General features: G+C 51.3%; 1 protein-coding gene across 1 annotated transcript; it reads right to left on the bottom strand.

The window, feature by feature from the left end:
• Positions 1-6,630: 6,630 nt before the first annotated feature.
• On the bottom strand, positions 6,631-15,014 carry SZRD1 (SUZ RNA binding domain containing 1). Its single transcript, XM_069946449.1, has 4 exons — positions 14,907-15,014; positions 10,945-10,994; positions 9,479-9,730; positions 6,631-8,734 (listed from the first exon to the last, which is right to left on the bottom strand). Exons 1-4 carry the CDS (start codon positions 14,955-14,957, stop codon positions 8,632-8,634), a joined length of 456 nt encoding a protein of 151 aa, XP_069802550.1. The 5' UTR covers positions 14,958-15,014; the 3' UTR covers positions 6,631-8,631.
• Between the last annotated feature and the right edge of the window lie 3,444 nt (positions 15,015-18,458).

Below are 18,458 nucleotides of genomic sequence, written 5' to 3'. Positions count from 1 at the left end.
CTATACTTACTATATCCAGGTCCAGTCTCCTGAAGGCAGCTATATAACAGCTATACTTACTATATCCAGGTCCAATCTCCTGACAAGACTAAACACAGGAATTCCGGCCAGTACAGAGAGTGACGGCTCAATGTGTCAGTCAATAACATGACTAGCTTCTCTGTAAGTGCTCAGATGACCTGGGAAACATAGGACCTTCTGTTTTCTGACTTTTTGAGGAGAAAAAAAAAAAAAAAAAGTAAGAAAACTGTGCCATGTTTTCCATGATAACTAAAGAAAAAAAAAAAAACAACAATGAATGTAAATTACAAACTTCATTTATATCTGCTGTTGATTAAGATTTTGAAAGTTATGAGGACAGGTAAACTTTAAATCGGAAAGAATGAGAACGGACCGGTGCTAGATCACATGGGGAAAAGGATGGTCTCTCTCTCTGACAGCTACATTAATAATAAATGGAGACGGGGTCTGTATGTGCAAAACAAAGACTCAGAATGACAGGGGTCCCTGCAGTCAAACCCTCCCAAAATCTGTCAGTAACTCTGTAACCTGTGGATAAATGTATCCTGAAATAACCAAAGAATGGAGATCAGTGACTGGAGCCCGGCTGTCGTCTGACAGGAGAGAGAAAGAATCTCACTCCCCTCTATGCAAGATTCTCCTGCCCTCAGCTGCCCCGGTCTCCTGGGGTCTTCTCCCCACACAGTCTAGGCTCACCCTCTCCTGGATCCCCTCACACACACCGGGCTCATCCTCTCCTGGATCCCCTCACACACACACCGGGCTCATCCTCTCCTGGATCCCCTCACACACACCGGGCTCATCCTCTCCTGGATCCCCTCACACACACCGGGCTCACCCTCTCCTGGATCCCCTCACACACACCGGGCTCACCCTCTCCTGGATCCCCTCTCACACACACCGGGCTCATCCTCTCCTGGATCCCCTCTCACACACACCGGGCTCATCCTCTCCTGGATCCCCTCACACACACACCGGGCTCACCCTCTCCTGGATCCCCTCACACACACACCGGGCTCACCCTCTCCTGGATCCCCTCACGCACACCGGGCTCACCCTCTCCTGGATCCCCTCACGCACACCGGGCTCACCCTCTCCTGGATCCCCTCACACACACCGGGCTCACCCTCTCCTGGATCCCCTCTCACACACACCGGGCTCACCCTCTCCTGGATCCCCTCTCACACACACCGGGCTCACCCTCTCCTGGATCCCCTCTCACACACACCGGGCTCACCCTCTCCTGGATCCCCTCACACACACACCGGGCTCACCCTCTCCTGGATCCCCTCACACACACCGGGCTCACCCTCTCCTGGATCCCCTCTCACACACACCGGGCTCACCCTCTCCTGGATCCCCTCTCACACACACCGGGCTCACCCTCTCCTGGATCCCCTCTCACACACACCGGGCTCACCCTCTCCTGGATCCCCTCTCACACACACCGGGCTCACCCTCTCCTGGATCCCCTCTCACACACACCGGGCTCACCCTCTCCTGGATCCCCTCACACACACCGGGCTCACCCTCTCCTGGATCCCCTCTCACACACACCGGGCTCACCCTCTCCTGGATCCCCTCTCACACACACCGGGCTCACCCTCTCCTGGATCCCCTCTCACACACACCGGGCTCACCCTCTCCTGGATCCCCTCTCACACACACCGGGCTCACCCTCTCCTGGATCCCCTCTCACACACACCGGGCTCACCCTCTCCTGGATCCCCTCTCACACACACCGGGCTCACCCTCTCCTGGATCCCCTCTCACACACACCGGGCTCACCCTCTCCTGGATCCCCTCTCACACACACCGGGCTCACCCTCTCCTGGATCCCCTCTCACACACACCGGGCTCACCCTCTCCTGGATCCCCTCTCACACACACCGGGCTCACCCTCTCCTGGATCCCCTCTCACACACACCGGGCTCACCCTCTCCTGGATCCCCTCTCACACACACCGGGCTCACCCTCTCCTGGATCCCCTCTCACACACACCGGGCTCACCCTCTCCTGGATCCCCTCTCACACACACCGGGCTCACCCTCTCCTGGATCCCCTCTCACACACACCGGGCTCACCCTCTCCTGGATCCCCTCTCACACACACCGGGCTCACCCTCTCCTGGATCCCCTCTCACACACACCGGGCTCACCCTCTCCTGGATCCCCTCTCACACACACCGGGCTCACCCTCTCCTGGATCCCCTCTCACACACACCGGGCTCACCCTCTCCTGGATCCCCTCTCACACACACCGGGCTCACCCTCTCCTGGATCCCCTCTCACACACACCGGGCTCACCCTCTCCTGGATCCCCTCTCACACACACCGGGCTCACCCTCTCCTGGATCCCCTCTCACACACACCGGGCTCACCCTCTCCTGGATCCCCTCTCACACACACCGGGCTCACCCTCTCCTGGATCCCCTCTCACACACACCGGGCTCACCCTCTCCTGGATCCCCTCTCACACACACCGGGCTCACCCTCTCCTGGATCCCCTCTCACACACACCGGGCTCACCCTCTCCTGGATCCCCTCTCACACACACCGGGCTCACCCTCTCCTGGATCCCCTCTCACACACACCGGGCTCACCCTCTCCTGGATCCCCTCTCACACACACCGGGCTCACCCTCTCCTGGATCCCCTCACACACACCGGGCTCATCCTCTCCTGGATCCCCTCACACACACACCGGGCTCATCCTCTCCTGGATCCCCTCACACACACCGGGCTCACCCTCTCCAGGATCCTCTCACACACCGGGCTCATCCTCTCCTGGATCCCCTCTTACACACCAGGCTCATCCTCTCCTGGATCCCCTCACACACACAGGGCTCATCCTCTCCTGTATCCTCTCTTACACACCAAGCTCATCCTCTCCTGGACCCGCTCACATGGAACAGCAATCTATTCTCTACACTCCTAGGCATAAATATGGGCACCTCCCCTCCAGGAGTCTCACTAAGGGTCTTATTACATGGCCTGATGATAACTAAACGAGCGACGATCTGCTAGATCGGCGCTTGTTTACTGGGCCTATTACACGGCCCAATAATCGTTTAACAAGGGCTGCATTGACATTGTTACAGATGTCCTTGCAGCCCTTGCTAAACTGTATATGTTGCCTATCCATATCGTCAGCTGCACACCGCTATTACACATTGCAATGCGCGGTCGGTGGCCAACAATTATAGGTCAGAACCTGTATCAACGATCAGCCGATTGAGTTTATTACACGGAGCAATAATCGGCCGGTTACAGGCGATTATCGCTCCGTGTTATAGTACCCTAAGACATTTTAGATTATTTTCAGTCACCCCTTCCCAACTAGTGTGATAAAACAGCAGGATATACATAAATATAGACACACAAGACAGGAGACGGGGAACACTGAGCAATGCAGATCCATGCCCCAACATTACATGCGTTCAGGCAATGAGATGGCAGATAGGTGACATACGTACAGACTCAGGAGAATAGCAGCAAACATACAACCTATGGACTCTAGTACGGATGACCAGGTCCATTAGGTTACGGGGATCTAGAGCTAAATCCTGGTGGACAAAAGGTTCAAGGGTCTTTACCCACCTTCATTCTTATAAAGAACCAGATCCAATTCCTGGAGAGACCAAGTCATGTAGCTCACTTGGACTTGGAGAGTTTGTCAGGGGCAGAGTGTGTGATAGGCTGCTGCCCCCGAGCTGTGTGATGGCCATCAGAGAGAAGGAGCCACATTATCCTGCCCAGCCATTCACACACATATGCTGGGAATGTGAAGATAATTTATAGGGAACCTGTCACCATGAAAACGCTTCCTAAGTGATCACCATCATGTTATAGAGCAGAAGGAGCCGAGACGAGTGATAGATATATCATTGTGGGAAAAGATTCAGTGCAACTTATTTAGGGTAATTTATTCATTGAAATCTCTGATGTTCCAATGCTGAGTCGTCGAGTCCATTGAGTGACTCCGCCCACTGGACTCCTTATCACAGGATGATCAGGGATTGCACTCAAGTTATACTGAATCTTTTCCCACAAAGTTATATATCAATCATTCTGCTCAGCTCTTCCTGCTCTATTATATGATGCCGATAGATAGTATTGTCTTGGGGGCAGGTTTCCTTTAAGGTTGTCAGAGCATGCTGGGAGTTGTAGTTTGCAACAGCTGGAGGGTCACTTCTCCAATTAAAAAAGTCATTTCTTAACAGTCCTAGAAAGATGTTTAATGCAGACACATCACTGTCCATTCATCCATCATCCAGTGGGCCATAGGTCATCACTGGCCTTATCACCTATCATGGCCGCACAACCCCCCCCCCCCCCCCCCCCCCCCAAAGTGCTTCCGGACCCCAATCAGCAGCAATTTTACTGATCTTGGCAGAAACCCAAGTTATTTTAAGGGGCTCTCCCATCATTCTATGATTTAAAGCACCAAGTTGACATCCCTCCTGCCCCCCCCTTTTTTTCTTTAATTTTAAGTGAATCTGCCAGAAATAACTCAGGCTCCAGGCTGCTGACACTTAGGTCAGGAGACACACATGATGCCTGTCATATCTGTCTGTGCTTCCAGATCATAGGAAAATGCTTTTATTCATGTAAAGTGAGTGAGAAGCTCCAAAGCGTCTCCTTGCTCCCGTCCCCAGTTCCAACTTGATTGACAGCTGGAAGCCATACCCTGTTTGACTGTCAGTCAAGCAATTATATGGATGGGAGGGAGAATGAGGAGACTTTACAGCCCTCAGCACTTCCAGGGCCTGGAAACCTCTCTTTTACACTTTGCACTTGAGAAGTACAGACGGATATTTGTAAGGTAATGTCTATCTCCTTGACCTAATAGCTATAGATCGGACAAGCATTTGGAATCTGAATTGCAGCTGAAGATTCCCTCTGACCTGTTTTTACATTAGTATGGTGGAAGCTGATGAGCAGTGTATAACAATGTGCAGGTCCATAAACAAAGTACTGGAGGACACACATGCTCAGTCCCTGACCACCTCCTCCCAATATGTTGAAGGACACACATGCTCAGCCCGTCCTCCTCCTCCCAATATGCTGAATGCTGGAGGACACACATGCTCAGTCCCTGTCGTCCTCCTCCCAATATGCTGAAGGACACACATGCTCAGCCCCTGTCCTCCTCCCCCCAATATGCTGAAGGACACACATGCTCAGCCCCTGTCCTCCTCCCCCCAATATGCTGAATGCTAGAGGACACACATGCTCAGCCAGTCCTCCTCCCAATATGCTAAATGCTAGAGGACACACATGCTCAGCCCCAGTCGTCCTCCTCCCAATATGCTAAATGCTAGAGGACACACATGCTCAGCCCCTGTCCTCCTCCTCCCAATATGCTGAATGCTAGAGGACACATGCTCAGCCCTTGTCGTCGTCCTCAACATATGCTGAAGGACACACATGCTCAGTCTCTGTCCTCCTCCCAATATGCTAAATGCTAGAGGACACACATGCTTAGCCCTTGTCCTCTTCCTCCCAATATGCTAAAGGACACATGCTCAGCCCCTGTCCTCCTCCTCCCAATATGCTGAATGCCGGAAGACACACATGCTCAGTCCGTCCTCCTCCCCCCAATATGCTGAATGCTAGAGGACACATGCTCAGCCCTTGTCGTCCTCCTCAAAATATGCTCAAGGACACACATGCTCAGTCTCTGTCCTCCTCCCAATATGCTGAAGGACACACATGCTCAGTCCATGTCCTCCTCCCAATATGCTGAATGCTAGAGGACACACATGCTCAGCCCTTGTCCTCCTCCCAATATGCTAAAGGACACACATGCTCAGTCCATGTCCTCCTCCTCCCAATATGCTGAATGCTAGAGGACACACATGCTCAGCCCCTATCCTCCTCCCCCCAATATGCTGAATGCCGGAAGACACACATGCTCAGTCCGTCCTCCTCCCCCCAATATGCTGAATGCTAGAGGACACATGCTCAGCCCTTGTCGTCCTCCTCAAAATATGCTGAAGGACACACATGCTCAGTCTCTGTCCTCCTCCCAATATGCTGAAGGACACACATGCTCAGTCCATGTCCTCCTCCCAATATGCTGAATGCTAGAGGACACACATGCTCAGCCCTTGTCCTCCTCCCAATATGCTAAAGGACACACATGCTCAGTCCATGTCCTCCTCCTCCCAATATGCTGAATGCTAGAGGACACACATGCTCAGCCCCTATCCTCCTCCCCCCAATATGCTGAATGCTGGAGGACACACACGCCGATACCTTTCTCCTTGTCAGAGAAGGGGCTGATGTTGTGCAATAAAATGGCAGATACTGGTAGTGTCAGCTGTCTGAGGGAGAAAGTGTTCCTGTACTGCAACTGGGGGCGACACAAAAAAAAAAAGCCACACAGCCCTACCCCCCCCCCCCAACCTGTGGCTCACCAGCTGTTGTAGAACGACATCTCCCAGACTGCCTGAATCTTTATCTGCCAGGACATGATGGAGGTTGTAGTTATACAGCAGCATAAGAGCCATAGGTTGGAAAAAGCTGGCTTAGGCACTGGGCTCCCAGAAAGCCCTTCCCCGATCAGTAAGAAACCAACACAACAGATGGAGGCCAGAAGATGTGCGTTCTTGTAAATCATACAACACTCATTTATTAGAAAGAACAGGGAAAATAATCTGCCGGCTTCTGTAAACATGACCACCACCCAGGGGGCGGCACTGTCCTCCAGAAACACGGGAACGGCGAGATCAGACTAACAGCTCCCCCACCCCGCAGGAGGGCGGACGCTGACGCTAACACTGAGAATATTTATGGCAGGAGCCGCCCAGACCACCGCGACTACAGGCAGGATCACGTCAGCACCCCCTACAATGATCAGATACTGGTACATAGCCTGCAGCCACAACATATCAGAGAATCTGCTGGATCCTGACTGATCTCATACTCCAGTCACATCCAGAGCAGCAGCCACAATTCTGCCTTTACATTCTTCTGCTCCACCTCTATGTAGTAAGCCCAGCGCCCCAGAGCTGGGGGCACTCCACACGGGCCCCCAACCTCCCCCCACAGCTGGGGCGCTCCACATGGGGGAGCAGTAGAATGCAGCTTTGGATGTGACTGGAGGACAAGACCTGATGTTAGTGAGGAACCTGAAGCAGTTACTGTAGACGCAGATGACAAGACAAGTCATTTTACATTCTCGTTTATTGGGTTAAGGCCGACAACGTTCCTGAAGCGGAATTCATTATTACAAATCTCTGACTTATATAAAAGAGCTACTAAAACATTCACAGATCAGGAGACTTCTAGAAAAAACGATAGGAATAAAAATGGACCCGTCCCGTGTGGGGCGGCTGTGGAGGACGTCCCATCCTGCACGTTTACCCAGGGCTGGCGTTGGGGCGGGTGACGGGTCCATTTTAAGGTAAGATCCTTGTGAGGTTGAAGGGGAATGTGTCAGTAGCTTCCTCTTATATAAGGCACCTTAGTCTCTGGACTCCCCCTTCTTTTCCGTGCTCAGCAGCCGGCGGGACAAGTTGGCATCGCAGGTACCCGGAGCGTCACTCCGCCGTTCAGGGGAAAATTACACATAAACCAATGATTACAAAAAAGAACAAACGCCCCTAAAACGTAGAAAGATCAGCGAGAGAACGCAGCGCGCTCGGTGCCGCCGTCCGGAAGAAGATTTCATCCCTCCACACAGAACATTCAGAGTCCTCCAGACAACATGGAGGCTGAGAGGGTTGGAGGAGCAGGCGGCGCAGTCATGTGATGTTCAGGATAACACACACTTTACTGGAGTCTATAAGCTTTGCCTGGTTGAGAGCGCCACCTAACCCCAGACACCTCCACCCCCATCATACATGATCACCTGCACAAAACCTGACATAATGGCTGCACCCGTATTATACAGACTGGTATACCACCTCACTATGGAGAGGAGCGGCAGCAGGCCCATCCACAACACAAACATCTGCTCTTCTCCTTGCCCTAGGGACAGCACAGGCATTATTACCCTCTGTCCTGAGCCCTGACCTTCCACCGTCCTCACAGAACAGACAGCGATGGCGGCTGCTGCGCCGGGCTCTATGATACTAGAAACTCACTTTCTCTGGTAAAATAATCTCTTTGTGAAACAATTAAAACTCGCTCATGCACACTACACCCGAAGAGAGGAAGAGGAGGGGAACCGATCCTCCAGGAGAACGTCCTCTGCAGCCAGAGGAGGCAGACATGCACTCAAACTCATGAGAAGGGGGGACATGAGACCCGCCGCCCCCTAAAGACGGGACTGACAGATAACGTTATTGCTGGCGGTAACTTCCATAGAAGTGGCAGTAGCAGGCACAGAGCGCCCCCAACTCTGCCTGCTCCCTCCCCACCCATCCATTACACATGCACATGCTCTCCCTTGTGATAAGACCTGGGGCAGCATGTGGCAATGCGCCAATCACAGTGGTCGGAGCTACAGGGGTGGCGGAAGGGGGTCACAGTGCACGGGGTTTAAGGTCACAGTGGGCGGAGCAAAAGGTCATCAAAGTGCAAGTAAATGAGGAGACTTCCTCTGCTCGTGTCCATTGGTGTGACAGGCCGGTGCAGCCCATGGCGTTATACTCCAGGTAGATCTATCTGCGCTGTTTAAAACCCTGTGAACCGTCAGGACCCAGCGGCTGCCGGATAACGTTATTAGATGGTCTGCCGTCCTCCAACTGGTTGATTCGAGCAGGTCTGCAAGACAACAGAAAAAGAACGGGCTATCAGTACCAAGATAAGAAGGGATGTATCACACACTGCCAATAAGAAGTCATCCATCTCAGGGTGGAGCGGCCATGACACCCAGGGGCTAAACACATGGCAGGTAGAGTAGGAGCAAGCACCATGACAACCCCTCAGGAACATCGACATGGGCAGCCATAAGGAGGCCTCCTAACCCCCCTCAGGAACATCGACATGGGCAGCCATAAGGAGGCCTCCTAACCCCCCTCAGGAACATCGACATGGGCAGCCGTAAGGAGGCCTCCTAACCTCCCTAAGGAACATCGACATGGGCAGCCATAAGGAGGCCTCCTAACCCCCCTCAGGAACATCGACATAGGCAGCCATAAGGAGGCCTCCTAACCCCCCTCAGGAACATCGACATGGGCAGCCATAAGGAGGCCTCCTAACCCCCCTCAGGAACATCGACATGGGCAGCCATAAGGAGGCCTCCTAACCCCCCTCAGGAACATCGACATGGGCAGCCATAAGGAGGCCTCCTAACCCCCCTCAGGAACATCGACATGGGCAGCCATAAGGAGGCCTCCTAACCTCCAAACTCATGGCCCTCTAGCTGTTGCAAAACCCCTAAAGCTGTAGCTGTCCAGGCATGATGGGAGGAGTTTTGCAGCAGCTGGTGGGCGGCAGTGTGACACGCCAGGTCCTCCGCACACAATGCACAGTCTGCTGCAGCCCTAGCTGCTTGGCATGACTCACCTGTCTACAATTGGCTTCTCTGGTTCCTCCTCCGGACTAGCGCTGCCGAGGATACGTTTCCTGGCCTCCGCGTATTCAGCCTCCCTCTGCGCCAGAGACTTCACCGGCACGGTCGGCCGACTACTGGCATGGGGGTTACTTGACAATCCGTTACTTGTTGGCCTTTTCAGGATCCTGATTTGAGGGGGGGGCCCCGCCGGGAGGGAGTCGTCTTGAATAACTATGGGCGTCTTAGGTGGAGACTTTGATTTCCTGAAGACAAAATAGAAACTGTAACTTACCGAGTCGCATCACATACTCCAGAGCTGCATTCACTCTTCTGCTGACAGAGGCACATTACTTATTCTATATCGAATGTACACAGTGACCTCACCAGCAGAATAGTGAGTGCTGCTCTGGAGTATAATACAGGATGTTACTCAGGATCAGTAATGTATGTACACAGTGACCACACCAGCAGAATAGTGAGTGCTGCTCTGGAGTATAATACAGGATGTGACTCAGGATCAGTAATGTACCTACACAGTGACCTCACCAGCAGAATAGTGAGTGCAGCTCTGGAGTATAATACAGTAGGGCTGGGCGATATTGGCCTAAATCAATATCGCGGTTTATCGCATATGTAGCTGCGGTAACGATAATTATGACACACCCCTTTGTAAGCCACACCCCTTTTTACATGCCACACCCACTTGGCCATGCCAAACTGGGGATATTTTGTTTCAATAAAGTTAAAAATAGGACAGTAACTCAATCTCCTCTCCAACTTACTATCCATCTATCTCCTCTCTCTGTTTGTCCAAAAAGTAGCAGCACTCCAATTGAAAGAAAAAACATGTAGATTTTTTTCACAATCCATGTGAAAAACAGCCATGTTTCTGACCACAACCGTGGTTTTTTTTTGGTTTGAGAAAAGACCAGGGTTGTGGTCAGAAAAATGACTGTTTTTCACATGGGTTGCTGACTGTTTTAGTGACTGCCGTGACATGGGTGCCGGCAGTGACTGTTGTGACGCTTTGACACATCGGGCAGGTTAGGGACCCGCCGGGAGAGGCAGGTGGGGCGGGGGGGGGGGGGGGCGCCGGGACGGGCGGGTGGCAGTTTTACTGTGCCAGGCCGCTCTGACACACCGGACAGGGGTTTGGGGGTGGCAGGGGCGTTCAGACACAAAGTGCCAGTCTCCTATGTGCTGTCTGGGCGTCCCTGCAAACACAGCACATATGAGACGTCCTTCCACCTGTGCAGCTCAGGGCTCAGACAGGAAGATAGTGTAAATACCCCAGATACCGTCCTGGCAAAGTTGAGGTCGGTTAACAGACGCTAGTGACAGTATCGGTATTTTCACGGTATACCGCCCAGCCCTATAATACAGGTTGTAACTCAGGATCAGTAATGTACCTACACAGTGACCCCACCAGCAGAATAGTAAGCGCAGCTCTGAAGTATAATACAGGATGTTACCCTACCTTTCCCTCTGTGTTATCCGCAGCTTCTTCTCTAACCGTCGATCTATTTCCTACAATAAGAAAATAAAGTGCAGTGAGCAGACAAGTAGGGGCCGGCGCTCCAGAGACAACAGCAGCTTTATAGCAGGGCCATAAATCCCCACAGAGGGCAGCATGATGGCTCGGAGGATTCTGTACATTTCGCCGATGCTCTATTGTACACTACACTCTCCCTGTATAGCCTAAAGCTCCCATACACCTTCACTAACTAGCTGCTGAATGATTGTTCAGCTGTCAGTACTCTCCTGTCCTCCTCATACATAGGAATGCTCGGCCGAGGGGGGAGTGGTAAGATGCAGCGAGAGCGCCCTGGCTGTGGCTTATATCTCCCTAAACAAAGGTCTAGCAGTGATTATCAAGGGGTCCGGTGGGGAAAATCCTACACACCCTATACCAAGCTTCCAATCCAGTCGCAAGCAACGGGTATGGCAAACAAAAGTAGAAGGCGTATGGGGGCCTTTATATGGCTGATAACAGAAAGCAATGATGGCACAAAGCTGCACCAGTGGGAGACACGATCAGGTGTAGCATCATTACACATCTGCATAGTCCATCATATAAAGAAGCCCTGAAGTGTTGTCAGAGGGGCCGAGGTATGCAGAGGAGTTGGGTGTCAGATCACATAACTTGGCTGCAGATCAGGAGTTCAGTATTTGCCAAGTACAGTGTTCTATACGTAGAGGTATTAATAACCGCGGCCGGAGGCCGGACTACCGGGGAATTACACTATTTATAGGCAGATGTACACTAAAAGCAGCAACGGCCGCACACCCTGACCAACACCCGCATCCACCGCTATAGCCGCACACCCTGACCAACAGCCCCATCCACCACTATAGCCGCACACCCTGACCAACACCCGCATCCACCACTATAGCCGCACACCCTGACCAACACCCGCATCCACCGCTATAGCCGCACACCCTGACCAACACCCGCATCCACCGCTATAGCCGCACACCCTGACCAACACCCGCATCCACCGCTATAGCCGCACACCCTGACCAACAGCCCCATCCACCGCTATAGCCGTACACTGACCAACACCCGCATCCACCTCTATAGCCGCACACCCTGACCAACACCCGCATCCACCACTATAGCCGCACACCCTGACCAACAGCCCCATCCACCGCTATAGCCGCACACCCTGACCAACACCCGCATCCACCGCTATAGCCGCACACCCTGACCAACAGCCACATCCACCGCTATAGCCGTACACCGACCAACAGCCCCATCCACCACTATAGCCGCACACCCTGACCAACACCCGCATCCACCGCTATAGCCGCACACCCTGACCAACACCCGTATCCACCGCTATAGCCGCACACCCTGACCAACAGCCCCATCCACCACTATAGCCGCACACCCTGACCAACACCCGCATCCACCGCTATAGCCGCACACCCTGACCAACACCCGCATCCACCGCTATAGCCGTACACCCTGACCAACAGCCCCATCCACCGCTATAGCTGCACACCCTGACCAACACCCGCATCCACCGCTATAGCCGCACACCCTGACCAACAGCCCCATCCACCACTATAGCCGCACACCCTGACCAACACCCGCATCCACCGCTATAGCCGCACACCCTGACCAACAGCCCCTTCCACCACTATAGCCGTACACCCTGACCAACAGCCCCATCCACCACTATAGCCGCACACCCTGACCAACACCCGGATCCACCTCTATAGCCGCACACCCTGACCAACACCCGCATCCACCGCTATAGCCGCACACCCTGACCAACAGCCCCATCCACCACTATAGCCGCACACCCTGACCAACAGCCCCATCCACCACTATAGCCGCACACCCTGACCAACAGCCCCTTCCACCACTATAGCCGTACACCGACCAACAGCCCCATCCACCACTATAGCCGCACACCGACCAACAGCCCCATCCACCACCACTATAGCCGTACACCCTGACCAACACTATAGCTGTGCACCAGAAGCCAAAGGGGTTATCCAGTGTTAGATAAACATGGCCGCTTTCTTCTTCCAGAGACTCCAGGTTGGGTGCAGTTTCTGTAACTCAGTACCATTGAAGTTAATGGAGCTTAACTGCAAAACCCCACCTGACCTGGAGACCAGATTGGTCCTGTTTCTTGAAGAAAGCGGCCATGTTTTTGTTTTTGTCCAAGTGCTGGACAACCCCTTTAAGAGGAAGCAACTGCTGTGTGTGAGGGGCCGGAGCTCCACTGCAGACCCCAATACAGAAAGCAGAGAAGCTTCATCTCATGTAATACTGTACGGGGCGCATCACCACACTGCAGACCCCAATACTGAGAAGCTTCATCTCCTGTAATACTGTACAGGGGGCATCACCACACTGCAGACCCCAATACTGAGAAGCTTCATCTCATGTAATACTATACGGAGGCAATCACCACACTGCAGACCCCAATACTGAGAAGCTTCATCTCATGTAATACTGTACAGGGGGCATCCCCACACTGCAGACCCCAATACTGAGAAGCTTCATCTCCTGTAATACTGTACAGGGGGCATCCCCACACTGCAGACCCCAATACTGAGAGGCTTCATCTCCTGTAATACTGTACGGGGGGCATCCCCACACTGCAGACCCCAATACTGAGAAGCTTCATCTCCTGTAATACTGTACAGGGGGCATCCCCACACTGCAGACCCCAATACTGAGAAGCTTCATCTCCTGTAATACTGTACAGGGGGCATCACCACACTGCAGACCCCAATACTGAGAGGCTTCATCTCCTGTAATACTGTACAGGGGGCATCACCACACTGCAGACCCCAATACTGAGAAGCTTCATCTCCTGTAATACTGTACAGGGGGCATCCCCACACTGCAGACCCCAATACTGAGAGGCTTCATCTCCTGTAATACTGTACAGGGGGCATCCCCACACTGCAGACCCCAATACTGAGAGGCTTCATCTCCTGTAATACTGTACAGGGGGCATCACCACACTGCAGACCCCAATACTGAGAGGCTTCATCTCCTGTAATACTGTACAGGGGGCATCACCACACTGCAGACCCCAATACTGAGAGGCTTCATCTCCTGTAATACTGTACAGGGGGCATCACCACACTGCAGACCCCAATACTGAGAAGCTTCATCTTCTGTAATACTGTATGGGGGCATCTCCACACTGCAGACCCCAATACTGAGAAGCTTCATCTCATGTAATACTGTATGGGGGGCATCTCCACACTGCAGACCCCAATACTGAGAAGCTTCATCTCATGTAATACTGTATGGGGGCATCACCACATTTCCCTGCAGACCCCAATACTGAGAAGCTTCATCTCCTGTAATACTGTACAGGGGCATCACCACATTTCCCTGCAGACCCCAATACTGAGAAGCTTCATCTCCTGTAATACTGTACAGGGGCATCACCACATTTCCCTGCAGACCCCAATACTGAGAGGCTTCATCTCATGTAATACTGTACGGGGGGCATCACCACACTGCAGACCCCAATACTGAGAGGCTTCATCTCCTGTAATACTGTACAGGGGCATCACCACATTTCCCTGCAGAGGCTCCATAGACATGGAGGGGGTGCCTGATGAGAAGTTTGGGGGTCTCCTGTGTCAGAGGTCTCAGGCCTGTTGCTCTGACATGGAGGTGAGGGGGGTCCTGGGACAGGAGAAGGGGGGGGGGCTTTAACCAGAAGCTCCTCCCTCAGACCACGTGGTGCAGGAGTGCTCCCCAGAAGCGAGGCTGTGCCCCCCAGGCCCGGTATGACGTAACACCACAGCCCCCGGGTCCCTGCGGTCACAGGCCATGACCGAGCCTCAGCCCGCAAACTCCCGCCACACACCGCACCGATGTCACCCGGCCATACAGCGCCCTGCCGGAGGCCGCCCGTCCTGCCCGGCACCACACAGCCGCGCCCGGCCTCTCCTCACCCCGCTATCGGCCGCATCCTCCCAGCTCTCCGCGACCTCATCTTCTTCCATCTTCCGCTCAGCCGCCGCCGGAAATCAGGCCAAGCGCCGGGCTCTACTGCGCAAGCGCCACACAAGAACGGGCACGCACTGACGGACGTAGCGTATACCCAGCACGCTGCACGTGACCAGAAACTACGCCTTCTATGAGGCCTGCTGGGCGCCATGTTTATACACCCAGGAGACATTTATAGCCACAAATCTCACTGATAATTATATCTACATCACCTAACAGGCCGCATATCTGCTGGCAATGCAATCTAGTATTTATATACCTATATATATATATATATATATATATATATATATATAAAGGTGTACTAATATAGTAGTTATATTCCTGTATACAGGAGCAGTATTATAGTAGTTATATTCCTGTATATAGGGGGCAGTATTACATACCTCCCAACTTTTGCAAAGAGCAAAGAGGGACATGTGCGCCGCGGTCCCCATAGCCACGCCCCCATAGCGACCCTCCATAGCCACGCCCCGATAGTGACCCTCCATAGCCATGCCCCCATAGCAACCCTTCATAGCCACGCCCCTACAGTCGCCACATGCTGCTGACTGAATAGTGCCCTATACAGTATCCAGTCCCCCATATAGTGCCCCACATAGTATCCAATTTCCCATTTTAGTGCCCCCACATAGTATCATATTCCCCCATATAGCGCCCCACATAGTATGCAATACCCCATATAGTGCCCCACATAGTATTCAATACCCCCATATAGTGCCCCACATAGTATTCAATGTCCCCATATAGTGCCCCACATAGTAGCCAATGCCCCCATATAGTGCCCCATATAGTAGCCAATCCCCCCATATAGTGCCCCACATAGTAGCCAATCCCCTCATATAGTGCCCCACATAGTAGCCAATGCCCCCATATAGTGCCCCACATAGTAGCCAATGCCCCCATATAGTGCCCCACATAGTAGCCAATGCCCCCATATAGTGCCCACATAGTAGCCAATCCCCCCATATAGTGCCCCACATAGTAGCCAATGCCCCCATATAGTGCCCCACATAGTAGCCAATGCCCCCATATAGTGCCCACATAGTAGCCAATCCCCCCATATAGTGCCCCACATAGTAGCCAATCCCCCCATATAGTGCCCCACATAGTAGCCAATGCCCCCATATAGTGCCCCACATAGTAGCCAATGCCCCCATATAGTGCCCACATAGTAGCCAATCCCCCCATATAGTGCCCCACATAGTAGCCAATGCCCCCATATAGTGCCCCACATAGTAGCCAATGCCCCCATATAGTGCCCACATAGTAGCCAATCCCCCCATATAGTGCCCCACATAGTAGCCAATGCCCCCATATAGTGCCCACATAGTAGCCAATCCCCCCATATAGTGCCCCACATAGTAGCCAATCCCCCCATATAGCGCCCCACATAGTAGCCAATCCCCCATTAGTGTGGCCCGACCAAAAAAACAATAAACCAGTAACTCACCTGTCCGCCGGTCCCAGCAGCTCCTCTCCCGGCAGAGTGCGCACTCCCGTCATCCTCCGGGGCGGGCAGCGGTGTACAGAGTCACTGACTGTACGGGAAGTAATTCCTGATGGAGGCTGCAGGTCACTTCCGGCACAGTCAGTGACTCTGTACTCCGCTGCCCGCCCCGGAGGATGACGGGAGTGCGCGCTCTGCCGGGAGAGGAGTTGCTGGGACCGGCGGACAGGTGAGTTACTGGTTTATTGTTTTTCTGGTCGGGCCACACTAATGGGGGATTGGCTACTATGTGGGGCGCTATATGGGGCATTGGCTACTATGTGGGACACTGGGTGCTGTTCCGGGACCGTGGGACAGCACCCCGAAAACGGGACTGTCCCGCGGAATCCGGGACAGTTGGGAGGTATGGTATTATAGTAGTTATATTCTTGTATATAGGAGCAGTATTATAGTAGTTTTATCCCAGTATATAGGAGCAGTATTATAGTAGTTATATTCCTGTATATAGGGAGCAGTATTATAGTAGTTATATTCCTGTATATAGGAGCAGTATTATAGTAGTTATATTCCTGTATATAGGGGGCAGTATTATAGTAGTTTTATCCCAGTATATAGGAGCAGTATTATAGTAGTTATATTCCTGTATATAGAAGCAGTATTATAATAGTTATATCCCTGTATATAGAAGCAGTATTATAGTAGTTATATTCCTGTATATAGGGAGCAGTATTATAGTAGTTATATTCTTGTATATAGGAGCAGTATTATAGTAGTTATATTCTTGTATATAGGAGCAGTATTATAGTAGTTATATTCCTGTATATAGGAGCAGTATTATAGTAGTTATATTCCTGTATATAGGGGGCGGTATTATAGTAGTTATATTCCTGTATATAGGAGCAGTATTATAGTAGTTATATTCCTGTATATAGGAGCAGTATTATAGTAGTTATATTCTTGTATATAGGAGCAGTATTATAGTAGTTATATTCCTGTATATAGGAGCAGTATTATAGTAGTTATATTCTTGTATATAGGGGGCAGTATTATAGTAGTTATATCACTGTATATAGGAGCAGTATTATAGTAGTTATATTCCTGTATATAGGAGCAGTATTATAGTAGTTATATTCCTGTATATAGGGGGCAGTATTATAGTAGTTATATTCCTGTATATAGGAGGCAGTATAAAGCTGGGTTCACACTACGTATATTTCAGTCAGTATTGTGGTCCTCATATTGCAACCAAAACCAGGAGTGGATTAAAAACACAGAAAGGCTCTGTTCACACAATGTTGAAATTGAGTGGATGGCCGCCATATAACAGTAAATAACTGCCATTATTTCCATACAACAGCCGTTGTTCTAAAATAACGCCATTAAATGGCGGCCATCAACTCAGTTTCACCATTGCGTGAACAGATCCTTTCTGTGTTTTTAATCCACTCCTGGTTTTGGTTGCAATATGAGGACCACAATACTGACTGAAATATACGTAGTGTGAACCCAGCCTTATAGTAGTTATATTCCTGTATATAGGAGCAGTATTATAGTAGTTATATTCCTGTATATAGGGGGCAGTATTATAGTAGTTATATTCTTGTATATAGGAGGCAGTATTATAGTAGTTACATTCTTGTATATAGGAGCAGTATTATTGTAGTTATATTCCTGTATATAGGGGCAGTATTATAGTAGTTATATCCCTGTATATAGGAGCAGTATTATAGTAGTTATATTCCTGTATATAGGGAACAGTATTATAGCAGTTATATTCTTGTATATAGGAGCAGTATTATAGTAGTTATATTCCTGTATATAGGGGGCAGTATTATAGTAGTTATATTCCTGTATATAGGGGGCAGTATTATAGTAGTCATATTATTGTATATAGGGGACAGTATTATAGTAGTTATATTCCTGTATATAGGAGCAGTATTATGGTAGTTACATTCTTGTATATAGGAGCAGAATTATAGTAGTTATATTCCTGTATAAAAGACAGTATTATAGTAGTTATATTCCTGTATATAGGGGACAGTATTAT

This window comes from Dendropsophus ebraccatus, chromosome 12, assembly GCF_027789765.1.
Source record: "Dendropsophus ebraccatus isolate aDenEbr1 chromosome 12, aDenEbr1.pat, whole genome shotgun sequence".
NCBI classification, from domain to species: domain Eukaryota; kingdom Metazoa; phylum Chordata; class Amphibia; order Anura; family Hylidae; genus Dendropsophus; species Dendropsophus ebraccatus.
This window is presented reverse-complemented; position numbering and strand designations above follow the sequence as displayed.

Coding starts and splice junctions, on each gene's coding strand:
- SZRD1 (XM_069946449.1), bottom strand. CDS start 14,957: ATGGAAGAAGATGAGGTCGCGGAGAGCTGGGAGGATGCGGCCGATAGC. Junction 9,731..10,944: donor CGGATAACACAGAGGGAAAG/GTAGGGTAACAT, acceptor TTTTGTCTTCAG/GAAATCAAAGTCTCCACCTA. Junction 8,735..9,478: donor GAGAAGCCAATTGTAGACAG/GTGAGTCATGCC, acceptor GTTGTCTTGCAG/ACCTGCTCGAATCAACCAGT.